Source organism: Catharus ustulatus, chromosome 5 (assembly GCF_009819885.2).
Source record: "Catharus ustulatus isolate bCatUst1 chromosome 5, bCatUst1.pri.v2, whole genome shotgun sequence".
Lineage (NCBI taxonomy): Eukaryota > Metazoa > Chordata > Aves > Passeriformes > Turdidae > Catharus > Catharus ustulatus.
The window spans coordinates 13338420-13361420 of NC_046225.1; the positions used below are offsets into that span (position 1 = coordinate 13338420).

General features: G+C 42.5%; 1 protein-coding gene and 1 long non-coding RNA gene across 2 annotated transcripts; one reads left to right on the forward strand and one right to left on the reverse strand.

Moving 5' to 3' along the window:
* Positions 1-201: 201 nt before the first annotated feature.
* On the reverse strand, positions 202-6022 carry LOC116996642. Its single transcript, XR_004417982.1, has 3 exons — positions 5818-6022; positions 3963-4043; positions 202-1625 (listed from the first exon to the last, which is right to left on the reverse strand). It is a non-coding gene; the product is annotated as an uncharacterized LOC116996642 (long non-coding RNA).
* Positions 6023-6124: 102 nt separating this feature from the next.
* PRMT9 (protein arginine methyltransferase 9) lies at positions 6125-22822 on the forward strand. The gene is made up of 14 exons (XM_033060899.1): positions 6125-6244; positions 6471-6564; positions 7144-7356; positions 7763-7911; positions 8790-9026; positions 9544-9711; positions 10779-10881; positions 11896-12002; positions 13914-14106; positions 18932-19115; positions 20241-20952; positions 21647-21800; positions 22175-22297; positions 22487-22822. Exons 3-14 carry the CDS (start codon positions 7171-7173, stop codon positions 22700-22702), a joined length of 2532 nt encoding a protein of 843 aa, XP_032916790.1. The 5' UTR covers positions 6125-6244; positions 6471-6564; positions 7144-7170; the 3' UTR covers positions 22703-22822.
* Positions 22823-23001: the final 179 nt, after the last annotated feature.

Consider the following 23001-nt stretch of genomic DNA (forward strand, 5'->3'; position numbering starts at 1 on the left):
GGGCTCTGCACCTGGGGCAGGACAGCCCCGGCTGCGTGTATAGCGCTGTGCAAAGCGACCTGGGGTCCTGCTCCATGGAAAGGTGCAGTGCCCTGGCAGCCAGGAGGGCAACCCTATCCTGGGGACATCAGGGACAGCATGGCCAGCTGGGCAAGGGAGGGATTGTCCCCTCTGCTCTGCACTGGGGCGGCCTCACCTGCAGTGCTGGGGCAGTTTTGGGTGCCACTGTATAAAAATAACATTAAGCTACTAGCATACAAAGAAGGACTATAAGAATGGTGAAGAGCCTTGATGGGAAGCCATGTGAGGAGTGGCTGAAGTCACTTGATCTATTCAGCCTGGAGGAGACTGAGGAGAGACCTCATTTCAGTCTTCAACTTGTTCGTGAGAGGAAGAGGGGCAGGTACTGATCTCTGTGGTACCCAGTGACAGGACTTGAGAAAACAGCATGAAGCTGAGTCATAGGTGGTTCAGGTCGTGTATCAGGAAAAGGTTTTTCACCGAGTGTGGTTGGGCACTTGAACAGGCATCCCAGGGAAGTGGTCACAGCCACGAGCCTCACAGAGCTCAAGAAGCATTTGGGCAGTGCTCTCAGGCACATTGTGGGATTTTTGAGATGTCCTGAGTAGGACCAGAGTTGGACTCAATGACTCTGATGGGTCCCTTCCAACTCAGCATATGCTCTGGTTCTATGATTGTACAGCCACTGGGCCCCCTGCACCTCATGGAAACTTCTGTGAGCTTTAGGAAGGGGCTGAGCAGGCTCTCAGAGGGAGGATGCATAGAGCAGCACATGGGCTGCTTGATCCAAAGTCGGCTGTAGTTGTGGTTGTCTGCCAGCTGTGAAGGCTGGTGTGGCTCACCCTGTCCCACTTGTGTCTGCATGTGATAATAAAGTAGACACAGACTCACCTTTATGTCTTCTTTCAATAAACTACTACAGTCTTGTGAACAAGAACTGCAGCAAGACCAAGACCTTGAGAAGACCACTCAATGCTGAATTGTTTCTGTTAAGAATGTTAGGAAATGCATGAAGAAGACAGAAAGGCTTATAGTTATATTTGTATTAATAATTTAGCTGTATTTTATGGTTTCAGTGGCTTGACAGTACTGCAATTCAGAGTGCTTTTGTGGGACTTTCTCAGATGATTGGGGGTATATAAATTTTAGTCATGAGTGTCTACTTTGGGAGTTAATTTCATCTCTTTTTTTTCTGTATTTTGGCAAATTTGCTGTTAGTTCCCTCTCCATTTAAAGCAATTATCTTTGGTATTTATTAAATGCATTATTGTTGGGCCCGCAGTAAAGCCTAAACTGCATGTCTGAGATGAAGATAACTGGTGGTGTAACTACCAAGCTTTTTCTGTATGACCCCATGCACTGACCTGCAGAAGTCAAGTGTGGAAATAGGTGGGCACTTTACAAATCTCGTTTTTAACTACTCCTTTTCATAGAGCTGTGTACTGGGTAGTATTCAATTTTGCAAACATTTGGGGTTTTTAATACCTGTCCACTTCAGAAACCAGACTGAGGATGTGTGTTATTCATCTGGCAACAATCACAGAGCTCACATGAGTAAACACAGAATTTCATGATCAAAGGCCAAGATAATGTCCTCATTGTTCCTGTAGTTAAGGATGATAAGAAAACACAATTATGAAAAGACAGAGGCAGGGAGAAGGGGCTTGACACGAAGGCTCATGAGTAAGTGTAGTTTCTGAAAGTACAGTAATTTCACGAATACAAGCCGCACCAATTTGACTAAGATTTTGCTCCTAAACCGGAAATGCGGCTAATAATCAGGAGCGGCTAATACAACCTCAGAAGTGCCTGCCAGAGTGCTGAGCCGAGCAGCTGCAAAGTCGGCATTTTGCGATTGTTACAAATCGCTACTCTGTTGCACCGCGGGTGGAGCCTGGCTCCCTGCAGGCAGCACGGGGGGCGGGGAGAGAGGCGGGAGAGCTCTCTTTCCTCCTCTGCCACAGCCCAGGGGAGAGACGGGGGGGGGCCCGGCGCCGCCATTGCTGTGGCCCGGGGAGCCGACAGGAGCTGCGCGCAGCCATTGCCGTGGCTCGGGGAGCCGACGGGGTGCTTTGTCCCCGCCCGCCGCCGCCGCGGCAGGAGCGGGGAAACTCCGTCCCTGCCTGCCGCCGGCGCCACGGGCGCGGGAAAGCTCCGTCCCCGCCCGCCGCCGCTGCCGTAGGAGCGGGGGAAGCTCCGTCCCTGCCTGCCACCGCGGGGCAGCGCCGACCCGGGGTGACCGAGCCCAGTGGCAGTGGCGGCCGGCCCCGAGCGGCAGCACTGGGCTGGCCCACCTGGCCCCGTCAGCGGCCCCTAGCGGGCCGAGCCTGCACAGCCTTAGCTCAGCCAGTAAACCCCGCCCTGCCACGGTTCTGTTACTAATTGCACGCGGGTCCTCGCTGCGAACGACAGAGCGGCTTATATTCGGGTGCGGCTTATCTATGGACAAAAACCGAAATATTTGCCAAGACCCAGAGATGCGGCTTATAATCAATGCGGCTTGTATTCGTGAATTTACTGTAGTCTGAAAATGTGTGGTCCCTCCAAAAGAGATGCTACCTAAACATGCAGATGATTTGCCTGAAATCACAGCAGACCAGGAGGGGCTATTGAAAGCTGATCCTGAACATTCAGCTTTTCAACCAAGTGTCCCACCTGCTAGATCACATTATCTGCTGATACTTATTTTCTGATATTACCTAGCTGAGAAGTTTCTGTGCTATTTAAAAACCAGTTTAAAAAGAATTAACAAAAAAAAAAAAAAGAGAAAACCACCTTAAACAAATAACAAACAATCCTTATCTCTGTTTAAATTACTGGAGCAGCATTTCAAGAATAGGTATGCCTTCCATGGATAGCTTACTTTGTTCTGTAGTTATCTTCATCATTAAAGTTAGAATAATATTTTTCATGGCTGTTTATACTTATTTCAATTTCCCTGAAGTTTATAGTTATATGGTTATATAGTTATATATAGTTTATATAGTTATATAGTTATATATAGTTAGTTGGTTATATAGTTACATAGTTATATAGTTATATAGTTATATAGTTATAGTTATTTCAATTTCAACACTGAAGTGTTGTAACACAGTGGGGTCCCATGCTTTGTGTGGAGCTGCTCACACTCAGTTTTTGTTGGTTTTTTTTTAATTGAATGTTTATTTTAGTCCTGGGGTTTTTTTAGCTTGCACAAAAACCCCACCAGGTCTGAAATTTAGATTTGTCCGACCATGACATCAGGACAAATTGGCCCACCTGCCTCAATCATGTGAAGAAAAAATGTATTCTTTTCTAGTTGCAGCTATAAAGAGCAATTAGCCCAACAGAAATACATACATAAAAATAACACAATTTTTCCCAGAATAAAGAGAGTCAACTTCTATTTATGTAACAAAACAAGAAAGCAAATCGATATTCTACACTGTTTATCCAGTTAATTAAGACAACATACTGGATTTCTGCCATCACAGTTATTAAATATATGTTTTCCTAAACCTGACCCACCAGTTCAAAATATTGTTGCACTCTGAAACAACAGAATTGTGATTTAAAACAAAAGATGGAACACTGAGGAGAAATAATAACCTGTTAATTTATGCACAACAATTACCTATCTAATGAGCAATAAAAGGAGCTGCCCTTTTACCTCTAATTAAGGCCTGAAGTGGCTTTATATCAGAAAAATCTCTGCTTTTCCGCCACTCCCTACTCAAGGTCATCAAATTTTACAGCCTTCTTGTAGCCTCTTTAAGAGACCATGACATAGATTGACTATGTGAAGCTGTAGCAATATCCTGTCCACAAGCTGTGTATTTATCTTTGCTTTGGTTACTTTCCTTTGACATTCACTGCAAGCATGGTTTCAGGAAAAACCCTCTTCAAGTCATTTTATACAACAGGCATACACCAGCACATCTTTTGGTTTTTTTCCATCTTACCTTCCTTATGTTCTTTTCAGATCACCATTCTGATTTTTATAAAAGATAATATTCTGATGTGTGGCTGATTGTGTCTCCAGGCTGCACGGTTAAGGAGAGATAGGTTAGAAATTTGTGAATTTAACTTTCAGTTTTACTGATATTTTGTTACAGAGCATTGATATCAGATCCCACCATTTCCAACACACAAAATGATATTTCATATCACTAGCAACAGCAGCCTTCCAAGGAATTATAATTTTTTGTCTTGTCTAAGCACTTTAACCTCTGTTAGTCCTGTCATGGGTTTAATAGAGGGTTTAGAGAGCGTCCTTCTAAATCCCATTTTGCTTATGACTGTGTCATCACTGTTGTTTTGCAAGATCTTAGGGGCCTGATGCATATGTGAGATACCTCGAGGCTGCATGCTCCCTCTCCTCTCATCCATCAGCAGTTCATATATACAAACAGACTGCTCTGCAACCACCCACAATGCAGACCAACATTATTTATTTTGCTGTTAACCAATTGGATTATTATTATTATTATGGCAGTCATGTATATCTCTAATGGGCATTCCTTTCTGGCACTCCTTTACAGCACAAACTTTACCCAACAAAGTATGCTGTATGCTTTGTCAGTGTTACAAAGCATTGTGTTCTGTGGCCATTTTTTCCTGAAGTGTTCCATCAAAAAGTTGTGAGTATGACATTAACAAGTATCCTCCCCAGCATTTGAAATGAATGGACTCTTGTGAATTCCAAGAATTTTACACTGCTATATTTTAGTAATCACCCTTCACAAATAGGTCAAATTATCACACAGCACTATTTCACTCATGCTTAAAAATAGGTACTACAAAAAATGTATGCTATCCACTAGCATTTATTTGCTCTGACAAAAAATACAGCTAAATTAGTATGAAGAACCATGGAGTGCCAGAGATAATTACAGTATTTGGTACAGTCCAGCTCCTCTTACACCTCACTGACCACAGGTGATAATTGGATTTTTTTCTCTTACTCTCTCTCCTTATATCTCACAGCTGCTAACTTTTTTGGCTCATAGTATCAATAGTATCATCTAGCTGGAAAGCATAATTAAGCCAAAGTCAGAGAAGGTTGTTCCCTATCTGTAACTAATTTAAAGTTCACAGGTTTGAGGTTTTTGCTCAAAACTGAATGAAGGCTTGTTGGTACCAGTTGATTCAATAAGGTATTATATCCTCCTTTGGAGCTCACTTCTCATATGAAGCATTTGATACTTATTGATACTGATACTTGCACGTCCTCGTGGACTTCATTCAGCCTAAGTGTTTTCGGTTTTTTTTTTTTAAGTCACATTTTTTACTAGCACAATTTGCAGTTTAGCTGCTACAGTGTTCCATTTAGACTCAAGCTCAATACGTGCTCTTTTCATCTTGTTCAAAATGCTGGCCTGGCATTTTTGCACAACGCTCATTTGTTTCTAAAAAGGGTATGCACACACAATAGCCACAGCTGTAAAAGCATGGAAGGGCTGCATTCACGCTTTAAAAAACGGGAAAATAAAGATGCGCAGCTTCCAAGCACTTCATAATTAGTAAACAATGCCACGGCCTGTTCCTGTCCCAGAAGTAGGACATGACCCAATGAACTCTGCCTTTGCAGGGCTGCACTCCAGGCTCTGAATGGGGCTGCTCCCCGCAGCACGCCCCACAGGGAAGGTAAACGGTGTCACAGGCATGGGAGGGAGCAGGATGGGGAATTTGAGATGTGGAGCAAAGCTCTGAATTTTGCTCCTCGCCACCCCAGAGCTGTCAGTCAAAGGTCCAATAAAAGCTTTTTTTTGTTACTTAAAGCGTGTGCTGTTCTTATCTGAGGCTGTCGAGACTTACCACGAGGGAAATTAAAACTACGAGTCAGGAGCACCGTGAGTGCAGGGCAGCGCAGGGAGCCGTGCCTGCACGGCGCTGGGCAGCATTTAAGGTGGCGGCTCCTCCGTGCCGGCCGAGCAGCCCTGAACAGCACGGACCGCCAAGGGACCGCAGCGGGCATGGCTGCGGATCCCTTACACAGTCCTGCGTCAGCACGAGCTGCACTGCCAGCGTCCAGAGGGCTGGATGCGGGCCGAGAAAGGCCGCGGATAATGGAAGCACCTTTATCCCACAGCACGGGCTCCCGCCCGGCGCCTGCGCGATGGCCGCGGCCTGGGAGCGGCTCTCCGCGCACGGGCCCTGACGGACGGGCCTGGAGCCCGTGATGGACGGCGCTGAAGCAGGCGGTGGATGGTCCTGGAGCCCATGACGGATGTCCCTGGAGCAGGTGATGCCCCGGAGCAGGGCAAGCCCTCACCTCCTCCGCAGCCTGCGGGGGCAGCCCCTCGTGGGGCAGCGCCTGGAGCCCCTCGGCCGCGCTGCCCCGGCCCCGGTGCGAGCGGCGCGGCCTCCCCGGCTCTGCGCGCCCGGGCCGCGCTTGTGTGGCCGAGCTTGTTACCGAGCTGCTTCTTTTGGAAAAAAGTCTGGTCCTGATGGTGCTGTGTTTCTTGCAGTACCTCTCCACGAGACCTTCGTGTTGTTCAGCTTTGGGACCCATCTCTACATACTGTAGCCGTGCTCACCTGAGTACCTTTCAGAGTTACATCGGTAAGGTGTAAAGTTTACAGTGGCAGGTGTAAAAATGTGCATGTTGGTTCTGGTCGCTCTTTTTAATGTTTTCTTAAGGGAAAAAAAGCCGTGGTATCTTGTGTAAAATAAACTGTGAACTTGTTAGCTCTTTCTGTGAGGCTTTGCTTTATGGAGATGCTGTTGTTGAAGGAGAAGAAATTTAACCTGCACGTTTTGTGGTTGATTGTGAAATGTATTGAGTGCGTGAACTTCCGGTGTGCAAAATTGTTTGGTTAGAGGGATGCTAAAATGTCTCTTACCAAAATAGATCTTACAGAGCTAGAAATGTAATCTGTTTCCAGGGCCTGGCTTAGCCTAGATCTGGTGCATACTTGAGTTTTGAATCATGGACACTCAGAGCTGATAGAATTATCAGTAGTATGAAGATTAGATGATTTTAAATCTTTAGGTCTTGGTGGGAGGAGAGATGTCTTTACTGAATGCCAGTGAAAACTGAAATGTTTTTTGATCTGTCAGCTTTGTGTGCAAACGTTTTGGCCTACAGTACATAGTATGTGTGACTGGTTTTCTTTTTCCTTTTTTTTCTTTTTTATTTAGAATAAGTGAATATTTACATCCTTCAGAATGCCCAACTCCAATGCCAAGCTTCATTCTAACCACAGGGGTGGCCGAGAAGCCAGCAGACGGGAATTGGTTTCCAGATCTTTGCAGAGTGCTCAGCATTGCCTGGAGAACCAGGATTTTGGAACTGCATATGCTCACTATCTACTGGTACTAAATCTAGCTCCTGAGTTAAAAACTACTGTCAAAGTAAGTGCTCTTTGAATTACTGGAAAATTTATTTATTGTAATTCTCTTGAGGTCTTTGTGACATGTTTTGTACTTGTGATTTGTTACATGTAACTGATTTTTTTGCTTTTATTGAAGACAGAATTGTAACATCAGTAGTAATTGGGGTGGCCAATGACTTCTTTAATAAGCTCTGTATGGAGGGAGTTAATAGAATCTTTTAGTCTGTGTGCCAATCTCTGTGCTCATTTAATAAAAATTGGAGTATGCATTAATATACATGCAGGCTCTCAGTAAACACTGCCGGGTGCTGATCCTCGTGTGTGGGTGTCCAGGTGTATGTCAGGGCACCTCCAGATGTTTTCAGGGCCCAGTTCTCTCTTTCTGGCAACTCCCAGCACCTCAGTGGTCTATGGTTATTTTCTAGGAAACATTTCAGTTTACTCTCTTTAAATGGGCAGAAGAACTGGATTCTCTGGCACGGATTCAAGATCTGTTTAACTGCTATGAACAAGCACTTGAACTGTATCCCAATGATGAAGTGATCTGTAACAGTATGGGAGAACATCTCTTCAGGTTTGTAGTGATGTATATTCAGTTTTTGTGAGGGTATGTTGTAAATACATTCGAAACACATTTAAATCTGTTTGTCCTAAATAGCTTAAAAAGAGTAGCCAGTACTGAAATAAATGCTATTTATCACAGCAAAAGTGGGGGGAAAAAAGTGCCACCATGTTTTGTTGTTGTTCAGGTCTTCTAAGGCTGGAATTTTAAGACTGAAGTTTTAAGACAGATCATAATCCAGGTGGTTTTAGTTAAGTTAGGTTTCCTTCTTGTAATTATTTTATTTTAAAGGAACACTTCTCTGAGCATTGTATTAAAATATATACAAATATTTGATAGATTTAGGGCTTTTTTCAGTGCTGTCTGATTTGAGATTATGTTGTAAGTATCAGATACACAATTTGGTTTCTTTTTGTTGTTTTAATTTCTTTTTTTCAAAATTGGCACTTGATGCAAAAGCTGGCAACTCAAAATTTGGTGGTTTTGCAGGATGTTCCAGTTAAATAGAGTACTAACATTTTAGCATTCTCTTGAGTTTATAATGTTCTCTTGAGTTGAATGTCTGTGAGACTGGATTGCAGAGCTGCTGCTGTCATGTTGTTGCAGTGAGTTCTTGTAAATAAAACCTATTTTACTTTGTCAAATATGTAGTAGTGGATGAAGGTTGGAGCACACAATGGTGTTTTTGAAGCAGCTTTGCATTTTACAGTGACTTGATGTAAAGATATAAATCATTCTTTTTCATAAAGTAATGCCACTGTTTCTAAAGATAATTTTTCTAAGACCAAATATTTCTGTTGTCTTTAAGTTGACATAAGACCTCTTTAGAGACCCTCAGATGTTCACAGCTGCGTGCATACTTTCCATTTGTTTGTCATTTTTGCTCTTAGGATGGGGTTCAGAGACGAAGCAGCTGGGTATTTTCATAAAGCAGTGAAGCTCAACCCTGACTTTGCCGATGCCAAGGAGAATTTTTACCGCGTTGCAAACTGGCTGGTGGAGCGCTGGCACTTCATCATGCTCAACGATGCCAAGAGGAACCTCACCTACCTCAGGGCCATCGAGAATGCTGTGCTCTCAGGCAGCAAATCCGTCCTGGATATCGGAACGGGAACAGGAATTCTGAGGTGTGTTTGCCACAAATGCATGTTTCGCATGAATTTTATAGAAAACTATTGGTTGCCTGACAAAATTTGGCTGAGAGTGGAAAAAATAACTGCTTTGATCCTTTTATGGAGACAGAACCTAAGAAACAAGCAAAGCTTTCAGAAGCCAGTAAGTCTGGAGATTAGTCTCTAGTAGTATTTTTTGAACCATTTTTTGTTATTTGTTCCAGATGCTTTTTGTGCCAGTAAGTGCTGTTTAAATTGAATTGCTCACATAAGTTTTGAATTTGTAATGTTATTTGTCCTGTCTTTAAATATTGACTGTAAAGAGTGGATTCAGCATAGCTGAGGGAGTGTCCTTGTGCTAATTGTGGTGGGTTTTTTTGCTGATAACATATCAAGAGGATATAACCTTGCACAATATCAGTGTTGAAACAAGAGATACCAATTCATTTAAGGATGGTTTTTAGACTTGGACTGGTAGAAATATGAAGCAGATGTGGAGGAGGGGAAAACCTCCTGGTTCTTTGTTTTTCAGTATGTTTGCAAAGAAGGCAGGAGCATCTTTTGTCTATGCCTGCGAATTATCCAAAACCATGTATGAACTTGCCCGTGATGTGGTGGCAGCAAATAATATGGAAAAAGAGATCAAACTTCTGCATTTGAAGTCACTTGATATAGAAATTCCAAAGCACATACCTGAAAGGTACGTTGGTTGCTTTCTCTTCTGATGGTATTTTGAGTTTGCTCTTAATTTCAAGAAAATAGGAAGTGTCTTGTGACCTAAACAGGAAATAACACTGCTGTGATATTGCTCATAATGTGAGAAGGTTCTTTGTATCTTTTGTGTTTAAAGAGCAGAGATAACAACATGTTCTTCAGATCATCCTAACTTCCGTGGTAGATCAACAATGTTGTTAATTAACAAGTTTAATTCTTTAATGGCAGGAGCTTTGGGGCATATCTAATGATACTGCAGCAACAGGGAAAAATAGATTACTATGTCATAAAAGTAATTTTAACACATTCTGTACTTTTAAGATCTTGTGGCTCACTTCTGCAGCCTTTGAGTAGGATGGAGTTACTAAGATTTAATGAAGTTTTGGTGATAATACAGGTTCATGATCTGAAATGACCAAGCTCCTGTTTAGGCCAATCAAGCCTTGCCTAATTGTGTCAGCTGAGCCACTGTAACATATGTATCCCTTTAGTGTATATAATGAGTTACTAGATGTCAACTATTAATAAATAAATTACTGCTGTTCTGGAAGTGTCTCCTCTTACTGTGCTGTTTGTTTTTTGGTTTAATTCCAGAGGACTTAAGATTTTAGGGTTGTTTGTGTAGGAATTTTATTGTGCTGTGATTACAGTTTTGGGGGTTTTAATTCCTTTTTATACACATGCATAAGTACATACTACTGCACAAAATATATATTTTGCAGTATCATTGGCTGTGTGCCCAGGCTGAAACATCTTCCTGTTTTGGCTAGATTCTTCCCACACAATTTATTTATAAATGCTGAGCAAGAAGCTTTACAGAAATTCTTGCTCAATATTTGCTCTCTTTTATCTGCTTCTTCAATAACTTCTAAAAACAACAATTCAAAACACATAATTTTTTGGAAGTATTAAATTGCCCACATGTACTGAAATTCTGGAATGCTGGTGAAAGTTTTGCTCTGAGCTCATATTGGTGTGGTGGGGTTTTTTCTTTAAAAGAATGTTTGATTGTTGACAGGAGTGTTTGTTATACATCATATTTTTCTTGTCTAGAGTTTCCTTGGTTGTCACAGAAACCGTCGATGCTGGCTTATTTGGCGAGGGAATTGTGGAGAGCTTGATACATGCTTGGGAACATCTGCTTTTACAGCCAAAGGTAGGTGATGTGGGTACTTGTGCATGTGCACACATTCCAGATGTATGGGAATGAGAAACAGTTGTCTTGTAAATATTTCATTCCTTTTGGTATGCTAAAAATGAGTGGTCTGGGCTTGCTCCATGAATTTGACTTTGGTGATTGGCAATGAGGCAGAACATACATTGTACTTCTGTGAGCTCTGTGTTCTGACTAAACAGCTATTTGCAAAGCCTTCCCTCATCACTGAGGGTTCACTCTTAATCACTCTTCATTTATTTTAAATCTTTCTTGTCTTCCATCTTTGTAAGCAACACCAAAAGGGTTTGTGTGGATTTTAAATGTACAGTCAGTCTAAGCAGAAAATGCTGAATTATGTTAGAGTTATTTCTCATTGTAAAATTTGGAAACACTCAATTATAATTTGGTAAATAAATTCATTTATTTTTATTGATTTGAACGTTTTTGGAAGAGCAGTTCTGCTGGGTCTCAGATTTTACTTTATATTCTGTGGTTTTGCTAGTACATTAAGCAAAGTAATATGACAAGGGGTCATACATAGCCTAATCTCTGTTAAGCTAATATTCCTTCTAATATGCTTCTCTGTATTTTGTCCTTGTCTTGATTCCAACTAATTTAAAACAAAGTTTCAGCTGGCTGAAACCTTTTGTGTTGTTCTGAGTTGAAACTGATGACCTCTAGTGTTAAGTACAAGAATGATACATAATGAAAAAGTTTTCAAATGTTTCAGTATACTCTGACAGTGATTTTCAATTTGCATTTTGTTGGAATTACACAGAGAAAGTAGTAGACTGAAAAGTAACACTGATGCCTGGTTATATTGAAACAATATATTTTAAAAAACTTCTTTAATGGTCAACAGAATGCCAAAGATTAGGGACTTTACCAGTCAGTAACAGCTTAGTGATGTTTTGACTGTCACTTGAATGGCTCACTAATATCTAACTTAGACTTTTCAGTAATGGTAGAAATAGGCCACAGTCTCATTGCATGGTGTTGTTCGTATTTTCACAGCCTAAAAACCAAGACATTAGTGCTGGAGACTATGGCAGGGTTATTCCTGCAAGTGCTACAATATTTGGGATGGCAGTGGAATGCAAAGAGATACGCAGACATCACAGGTGTGTTTAAACTCCAGCACAGCTTGAACACACATTTTTTTATTTGGGAAGAGAGACTGGTTGTTTTTATTGACCATTTCTCATTTACTTTGCTTTTTATTTTTTTGAATGGCTAATTATCTGTCTAACTAAAATGATTTTTGCTCTCGCCATGCCCACCCCTTTCCAGGGTTTTTTATTTTTTTTTAGGCCCTCCTCCCCACCCCTTTGAGGTTCAGATTTTCTGGACTCATTAATCATACAGTTATGCTGAAATACCTTCCTCTAACACATGCTAAAGAAAATAAATTCTTTCATAGTAAAATTACTTCTTGATTTCTGATTTGGAGATTCTTGGATTAACACTTGGCCTTTATCCTCATTTTACCCCTTTCATAATCTGCTCCATACCTCACTTCTGGATCTAACCCTTGTAAAGCCTAAGTGTTGATAACCCTGGCTGTCTTTATCTGTCTGAATGTCATGTGCCTAATTCTGAACTGGCATACAGTAGGGTTTCTTTGCTGAAACCAGTTCTGACCAGGTATAAATTACTTTCATATTTATTCTAATATTTTAGAACAGTATCATTGTATGGAGACAGTCTCTGTCTGAGAGGTTTGGACTTGGTGTATTTTGTTTAGGATTAATATTGTTGTAGATTAAAGAAAATACTAACTTCTAGAGGAACTCCACTGCACTGGATGAAAAGCAGCCAGGCTGCATCAGTGATTTCTCTAATGCAGCAGACCTGGACAGTGGCCAGAAAGAGAAGGAAGTTCCCATGGCAGATAGTCACAGAATAATTTCTTTATAAGTTAGATATTCATCAATTAGAAGAGGTTTTGCCTTGAAACTGGATATTGACCGTTCCTTACAAAATTTAAATAGAATGAAAGTTAATTTGCTGTTAACTTTGGATTGTGGAATTGGCATTCCATTTTAATAGCTTGAGTTCAGATGATTAGCGGGACTGAAGTTATTGTCACAAATTAATTAAATGATGTAGGAAAACAAAATGGTCACTTTTAAATTTCTTGCCTCTATAGTTTGAGATCTGGTTTTGCTCCATTAAGAATATTTAAGACTATGTTAATAAGTCGTGTTTTTATGTAAAACACATGCCTGCTCTCAGATCTAAAGTATGCAGATCTCTTTGAATCACTCTGATGGTCACACCTTCACATTTCCTCAAGTGTTTTCACAATCTACAGGAGAGCTTTGGGGTTTGGATTTTTTTTTTCTGAGCAGGAGGCCTAATGAAATAGCAGGGTGGAAGTATCTCTTTTCTCATGATTTTTATATCATCTAGCACAGTTTCTACCTTGAACAATTAATACAACTTTTCTTTGAGCTTTTTCTCATGCTTTAATTCTTTTATTGAGTGGTTAGAAGTAGAGCCCATTCAATCATATATTGAATGAATGCATAATTTTTTTTCCTTGAAGTACATTTAAAAGCATGTTTAATTTATCGTCAAACACTGATTCATCTTGCTGAGAGAGAAAATCCCCTTTCAGTCCAGTTGTTGATAATCTTGTATATCACAGCCATCTCTGTGTTTGATCTGATCTACTTTGTATTCTGTCCTATTCTTTCAGCAATTTTAAATTATGCTTCATTGCTTGTGCTCTGATTGGTATTGGCGTTTTTTTCCTAGGATATATTGATATTCTTAATATGTATTGGGCTTTTTTTTAGTTTCTGGTGACAGCATTCAGTTCTGATTTTTGAAAGTGAGGTGTATTTTCTGCACTTTAGAGCTGCTCTGAACATGATAAAACCCCACAGAATTGTTTCAGGTTTTTTTAGCTTCTCTATTCTAACATGTGTACATTTAAAAATAATTAGTCAGCCTAGGGAGAATTTCCTTTAGGTTTTTGGTCAAATTACTTGGAATTTAATTTCTTCTCTGTTTGCCTTTACTCCCAGAGTGGGAATGCAAGAAGTTGCTGGTGTGTGCTTGTCAAATTCAGTGCAGTTCTTCAGTCCCACATATGCTGCTGCTGGCTCAGAGGAAACTGTGGAGCCCTACACCACTGAGAAGCTCAGTCGTATTCCTGGGGGCTACAGAGCCCTCACAGAACCCTGTCAAGTCATGACAGTAGATTTCAATGATCTGCAGGTAATGATTTTTCTTACACCCTTCTTATATAATCTTTATATGATAGTGAAAGTCTCATATCTTATTTGGTTTTGGGTTCAACTTCAGAACAGTTCACAAGTGCAAAGTGGGCAGAGCTGCACTGAAATCCTCTGCTGGTTTTGGTGCTTGTCTGGTTGAGTGGTGATGTGATTCCTCAGATGACAGTCTGTAATGTTTTTGAAGGTGGAGTTTTTTTGTTTATTTGGCATAGCTTAGGGAACTTTATAAACTACCTCACCATAAGATCAAACAGCTACTGGCCTCAGTACAGGGAGGGGAAGGAAGGATGCAAAAGATCCATCCTAAATGATTTATGCAGTTGTGGAGCTGACTTGGTTTATTTCTCTAAAGTCAGTGTTCACAGAGCTCTTGAAGACAGGAGAAAGGCTGTATTTTCCATCAGGCATAAAAATGTAAATGTTAGTGGGTAATGTAAAAGAGGAGATGAAGAAATTATTCTATTCAACCATTTGATTCCACACTTCAGCTCCTTTGTATCTTAGGGTATTTCTGTAATAGGGCATTCTAAAATCTAGTAGCATAATTTTGTGTATTTAGCACAAAATACATTTGTATGTGCATGCTAAATAGGCCTGAACTGGAAGGGAAGGGGCTCAGCCCCTGCAGCTGAGCTTGCTAAAAAGATGATACATGTGATCTCTGGTGTGCTTCTTGCTCATTGACCTGTGGTGAGGAGCTAGCATTGAGTCAGAGCTTAAAATAGATTCTGTTATATAAATGAAATTATTCTTGGCTGCTGCTTGGCCAGGAGTTGCAGTTTTTGAATCAATAGCTTTTCCTAGTTGGCTTGTCTGACATCCTGAAATGAAAAATGAAATAAGACAAGGCTCTTCAGTATACTGTTGGGAGCAATCTCTGTGACCTAATGTTGCTTCTGCTTCCAGCATCAATAAGAAACTATTGCTCTCATCTGAGAGATGTCTGTTCTTAAGCATCTGCCTGCTGGCAAACATGTAAAGATAATTTTAAAGAGTAAAGAACAGTGTTATTCTTTAAATCGTGTTTCAGAAGTGCTCCTTTGAAGTTTCAGTTAGACTAATGGAGTGCTCCTGTCATGAAATGTTAAGATATGGTAAGTAAAAAGGAAGAAATGCCACTATTATGAATCACTGATGTGGCTGGGAATCCTTGGTTACTGTTTGTTGTTACTTTGTCACTGGGCAAAGGTGACAGTTCAAACACTGCTAGGTTACTTTTAGCATGGATTTTTTTGTTGCTGTTTGTTTTGGGGTTTTTTTTTAATATGTTATGTAATGGCCACACCTGGATGTTCAGTCAGTACAGCTAAAAATAAAAAAAAAATTGTCTTTATTCCTATCATAATAAGGAAAAATCCTCCTGAACTTAAAAACAGAACTAAAAACAGAAATTCAGATAAGAAATCACTTAGCACTAGTGAGGTAACGACTAAGACCTGTTTTCTAAACTCCTGTTTGAAAGAACTAGAGGGATGTTGCATTTATTCTGCTTATGCTAACTATCCAGACCTAAAGTGGCAGAACTGAGGAGTGTTCTCAAACTGAGTTGTAGGAATCTTCAAAGACATCAGTAATAGATCAGAGAAATAAGAAGTCAAAAATCACTACTAATAATAATTTTTAAAAAGCAGCTGCTTTATGATGATTACAGTAATTTCACGACTATAAGGCGCACACTTTTGACTAAAATTTTCCCCAGAACCCAGAAGTGCGCCTTATAGTCCGGTGCGCCTTATCTGATGGACAAAGTTGCAACATTTGCCACCCCAGAAGTGCGAGCCCGCAACAGTCCCCAGCCGAGCAGATCCCGCCTGGCACCGGCATCAGGCCAGTGCTGGGTCGGGGCGAGCCCGCCGGCATCGGGGCAGTGGCCGCGCCGGGGTGGGGAAAGGGCGGCGGCACAGCCCGGGTAGGGGGGCAAAGCTGCCCGCATCGGGGCAGCGGCAGCCCAGCACAGGCCCACCGGCATCAGGGAGGTGGCCCCGCAGGGTGGGCCCGCCGGCATCGGGAAGGCGGCCCCCCGGGGCAGTCCCCCTGGCATCAGGGCAGTGGCCACACGGTGGGGGTAAAGAGCGGCGGCGCAGCCCAGGCGAGGGGGGCAAAGCTGCCAGCATCGGGGAGGCGGCCCCGCGGGGTGGGGAAAGCCGCCAGAATCGGGGCAGTGGCGGCGTGGGGTGAGCCCGCCGACATCGGGGCACTTGGAGCGCCAGGGGACTCCCAGAGCACCCATGCGGCACGGGGCGAGCCCGCTGGCATCGGGGCACACAGAGCGCCAGGGGACTCCCGGAGCGCCCATGCAGGGCGGGATTCCCGGAGCGCCAGGGGACGCCAGGGGACTCCCAGAGCGCATGGGCAGCGCGGGGTTCCCGGAGTACCAGGGGACTCCCAGAGCGCGTGGGCAGTGTGGGGTTCTCAGAGGGCCAGGGAACTCCCGGAGCACCGTGCAGCGAGGGGTTCCCGGAGCGCCAGGGGACTACCGGAGCACCCATGCAGCGCGGGGTTCCTGGAGCGCCAGGGGTTGCGAGACACCCGGATGGACAGGGAACTCCCAGAGCAGCGGGGCCCCAGGGACACTCCACGGAGCGGCAGCGGGCATAGCCCAGCCCCGCTGGGTACAGGCAGGCCCGGGGGCCAATGGCTGCCGGGTTGAGGCTGAGCCTCAGCCAGCAACTGTGCGGGGGGGAGCTGGGGGCGGCGCCTCGCTGCAAAATAAAGTGCACCTTATAGTCCGGTGCGCATTATATGATCTACAAAGTTGCGAAATTTGCCGACTCCCAGGGGGTGTGTGTTATAGTCCGGTGCGCCTTATGGTCGTGAAATTACTGTACTTTTTTACTGCTCTTATTACCAGCAGCAGCAGCTCAGTCCCTCCCAGGCAGGGGAATGAGGTGTGGCTGTAATTACACTTGTACCCAGCCAGGTGCTACCTGTGTGCCTGTTTGCTGGCAGCAGATCAGTGCCACTGGCAGGGGAAGTGTTTACCTCTGCAGCCAGTAATTAAAGCTCAGTCTCACCTTCAGGCCCTAAAGGAACTGTGCTTTTGCCAACAGTTACAGATTTTGGCTCTTCCTAATCCTTCATGAGAAGTCATGGTGTGGAATACGTAAGAAATTGTGGGTCAAGACATAGGAAGCTCTATAAATGCATTCTTTTTGTAGATTTTCCTTCTGTTTGTAGGTCTTTCTCATTCAGAGTATGCGTGTGGCATTGAATCGTTTTGGGGTTTTATTGCCTATTCCTGTGCCATTGCTTTATTTCCTTTGCTCTCTCTTTAACAAGACTACTTGATAAATTGCCATCCTGATGTGCTATGGCTGTTTAAATCTGTAGTTGGCATAAATAATAGAAGAAGGTGTATACAGTGGCAAATGTGAGGAATAAATATGGGTTAAGCAGCATGGCAGAGAGCAGGGAAAGCTGAAATAAGCCTTCAAATGCATTTTTAAGTGATGGCAATGTAAGACTGCAGTTACTAGAACCCACTGGATGAGAACCTTGGGACTGCTGCTTATGAGGAATCACCAGGAAGAATACTCTAATAACAAATACACTTCTATTCCTCTCCAACTTTCCAGAAACCAAGAACCAGATGCATGCTTGTACACTTGCTGTCTTATTTTAAGGAGCTTGATGCCAGCAAAGCTTTAGCTGACTACTCTTTTCTTCACTAGCTGAGGAGGTACCAAAAAGATAACTGTTAGCAAAGCACTTCTATTGAAGAGCAGTGAGATCTTAATATGAACTTTGTTACCATCCAGTAATTTTAGCTTGCCCATTGTTCAGCCATCTGACTTGTGAGAAGAGGGATAGACAAGCTCTTGGAGAACACAGAATGAAGAGGCAAGAATAAGAAACCCAGCATGTGACAGCTACTCCTGTTCTCAGAGCAGGACATGAACTTTTCTTTTGCCATGTGTATTTTAAGAAACTTAAAGAGACCAAGTGTTGACGTAAGCAGATCAGGAAGATGATAAATACTATGGAAGGGTTATTACTAAGCAGAATGAGTGACTGAGACAACCTTTGGTCCCTTGTGCTTGACCTCCTGTTAATTGGTTTATGCCCGAATTAAAACATGGGTGCTGGTCCTTTTGTGCTTATGAATGTTGGTAGCAGAAGGTAATTCCTGAGAAAAACAAATTGTACATGGAAAAAGACTTAATTCCTGTTGCATATTCAAAACCTTTTAGGAATATTGGAGAATTTATAAATGATCTCTAGGGTAGACCTTAAGGTCTTCCCAGTAGTGAGACTGTACATGCCTGAGCTTTTACACAAGGCTACACAGCCCAGACAGCAGATAAAACACCCTCAAAGGTATTTGACTTCCTGTTTTTATAATGACTCTGCAGGCCTGTGTTTGACCAAATTCACAGTGCACAGGATTTCTAGAATGGATTGAACACAGGTTTTAAGTGAAACATGTGCCTGAGCATGGGCTTGAGTCCAGCCAGAAGCCTGGCTCTGTTTTTATTCCTTCTCATAAGGCAAGCCCTGCCAGTCTGAAGTCTTTCTTGCAGTTTTCAGGGGTTTGAATATGTGTGTTCTTAGATGTGGGTGTGTTTGCTTCTCATGGATGCAGGTTGTCCATGTGGGAAATGGCTCTTGCATGTGGGAAGATAGTTCCTATGTTAGTGAGTGCTAATGATGATAATTGGTATTGTAGAGGCTTGGTAACTTCAAGTTTCTGTTGGGTGCCCTCATGGATTGGTGCAGAAATTTTAGATTATTTAGTGTAATGACACCAAATTTTTATTTATGGAAATAAACTCTCCTACTTTTTTTTCCCTTTCTGCTTTGGTCAGGAGCTGAAAAGCCTGGCAGATAGAAAGCCCTGGAAGCTCAGCCTGCCAGTCACTGAAGGAGGAATACTGGATGCTGTTGTGGTGTGGTTTGTACTGCAGCTTGATGATGAGCGCTCTCTATCTACAAGTCCCAGTGAGGAAACTTGCTGGGAACAGGCTGTGTATCCTGTGCAGGGCCTCCTTGGTATGTCCTGTGGGTTTGTTTGTTGTAGTACATTAACTTGGGTCCATTTTGGGTTTTGGTTTTTTTTCATTTTGATAAGTTAGCTTATCTCAGAGACTAGGAAGTCTAAATAGGATTAGAAGTTCAACAGCAGGTAGCTGAGAGGTGATTCCTGATTATGTTTCTGGTCTGTAGAGCACAGTCCCTGCATCAGGGCTTGTTTGTGGGACTTTGCTATTAAGCAGATGAGATCTGGGAGAATACTTTCCATTAAGTTATTCTTTTTATGTACTGAATTTAATGCATTGTGGAGCATCTCCAAAAAGTGGGGCTACTGACTGGCTCATCTGTGAAAATGCAACTTAGGAGAGGAAGGGGGGCAAGATGAGGTAGGAATTGCTAACTGCTACTGCCACAAAACCAAAACTAAACATTCCTACCTACCCCTTGCCCTGTGTGGGATTCAGCTTGAATACTCTCCATATACAGGCATTGCCAGTGTCATTTTTAAGTGACTACTCTCTATTCACCCACCTTTTATTTTCCTGTTTCCTAGAATCTTAGAATATCTCAAGCTGAAAGGGACCCATAAGGATCATAGAGTCCAATTTCCTGCTTCTTGCAGAACTACCTAAAATTAAATCACCTGTCTAAGAGCATCCAGGTGCTCCTTGGACTCTGGCAGGCTTGGTACTGTGACTACTGCCCTGGGGAACTGTTCTAGTGACTGATAATCCTGGGGGTGAAGCACCTTTTCCAATTGTCCCTTCTGAACTTCCCTGATACACCTTCATCCCATTTCCTCATGTCTGAGAGAGATCAGCACCTTCCCCTCCACTGCCACCCTTGGGGGTTCTAGACTGTGATGAGATCTCCCCTCAGCCTGCTCTTCTCCAGGCTGAACAAAACAAAACAAGTGCCCTCAGCTGCTCTTCATAAGTCTTGCCCCTGAGGACTTTCTCTGTCTTGGTCACCCTGCTCTGCACAGACTCTGATGGTTTGATGTCCTCATATTGTGACACAGATGTAAACAAAATGAGATAATGGGGTGGGTGGGTTGGTTTGTTTGTTTCAAGTCCCATAAGGCTCCTCAGTGATGTGTCTGTAAAGTAACTGACACAGCTTCTCTTATGCTCTTTTGCCAAGATTATTCTGTGAAGACTGGAGATACTGTGATGATGGAAGTTTGCTGCCAAGACTGCTACTTGAAGATCCAGAAGATTTCTTCTTCGCCTTCGGAGTGTGGGATGGATTTCAGTGACAGAGACGACACGCTGAGTTTGGGCAATGAGGCTGAATTATGTAATGCTCTGGCTGGACTTCAGACAAGCACCACACAGGATGGCAGCACTCCAGTGTGTGTGCTGGAATCCTCAGAAATTGCCCTGCTGAATGACCTAGCCTACCATGAATGCTTTAAAGCTGCCATGAGCAAAGTGCTTCTGTCATTAAATCCAAGTAAGGACTTGCACTCCATGGATGTTGATGGACATGGCAGCGGGATAAACCTCCAAGAGGATCAAAACAAGAGCTCTCTAGGTGTGGATCCTGATGCTTTGTACATTTTAGATGTATCTGAAGGCTTCTCCATCCTGCCAATTATAGCTGGCAAGCTTGGACCAGTTAGAGCCTACAGTTCAGTTGAGAAAGAACAGCATCAGGCAGCACTTCATGTCATTGCAGAAGCAAACCATTTCCCTAAGGAAACATTAGAGTTTTGGCTCAGCCACTTAGAAGAAGAAAGTGTGGTGCTACAGAGACCCAAATCAGACAAATTGTGGAGTATTATTATCTTGGATGTTATAGAGACATCAGGTTTAATCCAGCAGGAAGTGATGGAAAAGGCTGCAATATCCAGGTACAGTATAAAGGGACAAAAATATTCCTAGGAATCTGTAATTACCTGGAAAATTTTAAGAATATTCCTTGTAACTATGTAATTACTGTTACATTGCTTCTGTAGAAAATGTTTTTTTCTCTTGGATTAGACCTCCCAGTGTTTCTGGCATGACCATTTTAGACATTATACATTTTTTAAAAAGCATCAAGATTTCACCATCTTGGATTCCTTTATCTCTTTTTTTTATGCAAGAATATGAATGGATATTCATATAACTTGGTCTGTCAGAAGTTTGCAGGATAGCAAAGAATAACCAAGGTAGCTTTAAGTGCAAGGTTAGAAAAACCCAGATTCATGTACATGACAAAGGGTTGTGGTAATAAACTGGTCCTAAAGACAAACACGTGGTAGAACAGCCAGGGAGGCAGCAGCAAAGCTGCTGTTCCTCACAGCAGGAGCTGGGGGAAGGAAGGTGGAGGAGAAGCAGTAAAATAATGGAAATGGGTAACTAAGTGTGAAATGGACTTATCCCCTTTTGTAGGCCATGGGAAACTTTACTGTTAACCCTTATCTTTAGTGGTGCCACATTATGCTCAGGAGCACTTGACTTCAAAGGAAGAATTAGTGTGCCTTTCTTAAATTTTCTTTCTTACTGTTCTTTCATTGCTGTTGATTGATCAGCTTTACAGGTGAAATCCCTCTCACTTTACAGGTGTTTACTTCACAGTGGAGGGAAGATTTTCCCACAGTATGTATTGGTATATGGGATGCTTGTAGAATCAGAGTCTCTGTTGTTGGAGAGTGCTGTTCAAGGAACAGAACCAACTCTGGGGTTTAATATAGCCCCTTTCATCAACCAGTTCAAGGTAGGTGGCTTCCAGACATGGTTTCAAAGCTGCATTTGTTCAGATTTGGTGTGAACTGTAAAAACAAACACTGTTGAAATTATTGAGAATTTTTTGTGACCACACAGGGACCTTAAGATAAACTAAAATGGGTGGTGTTTGTTTTAGAACTGGTGTGGAAGTTTTGTCCCAGTTACTGTACATAAGAGTAACTGTGCTGTTACTGTTGCCAGGCAGTTGTATTCCAATGTTTCAAAAGGTATTAGAGGGCTGTATTTTGCATTTTTGTCTCTCTGACAGCCATTCCAGTAATTCCTGGCAACTTTTGTGTTACGATTCTGCCTTTTCCCTCTGTAATAGCTGTTGCTGCCTGAAGTTCTGGTCTATACTTTCAGGTCCCTGTTCGTGTGTATTTGGATCTCTCCACATTACCCTGTGTACCCTTGAGCAAGCCAGCAGAGCTCTTAAGGCTGGATTTCATGAACCCTCTGCTGAACAGCCCCAGCAGAGAAGTGAAGGTGAGTTCTGGGCCCAAAGTGCATTTACTCTTCTGCAGCACTGCTTCTTAATTGCTCTTGTGGGCTAAACATTTCAATACAGGATTTACTTGTCTGCAGCTGTCTCTGAAAAGGATTGAAATGGTTTGAACGACTTCCTTTTCAAACAAAATAGTGTAACTGATTGATTATTATTTTAAATATTTTTAGATACAGATTTGTAAGTCTGGCCGGGTCACTGCCATTCCCTTCTGGTATCACATCCATCTGGATGAAGACCATAGCTTGAACACATCTGATGAGTCCTCACATTGGAAACAAGCTGCAGTTGTTCTGGATGAGCCCATCCCAGTTCAGGTTGGAGATGAACTTGTCCTTGATGTCCAACACCATAAAAGCAATATCAGCATTACAGTTAAAAGGTGAAGAATGTCCTGTGTGAAATGAGTGATGTGTGCTTAATTACCTATGCATAAATTGACTGTTCAGAACAACGCTGCTGTTACTTTGTATTAAAGTCTAAATTTTATTTACTGATCAAAACGGCTGATCTGTTGCTTTAATAATAGATACTTAGGTTCCACTTTAGGTGGACTAAAATTTGCACTGTAAGAATGTCTGCTCAAGCAGAGAGGGGAGGTTATTGTCTCGTGTAGTGACTGCAGCAGTGGGACAGAGTTCTGCTACCAGCTCAGCTGTAGTGAGGGAAAAAAGCATCCAGGCAC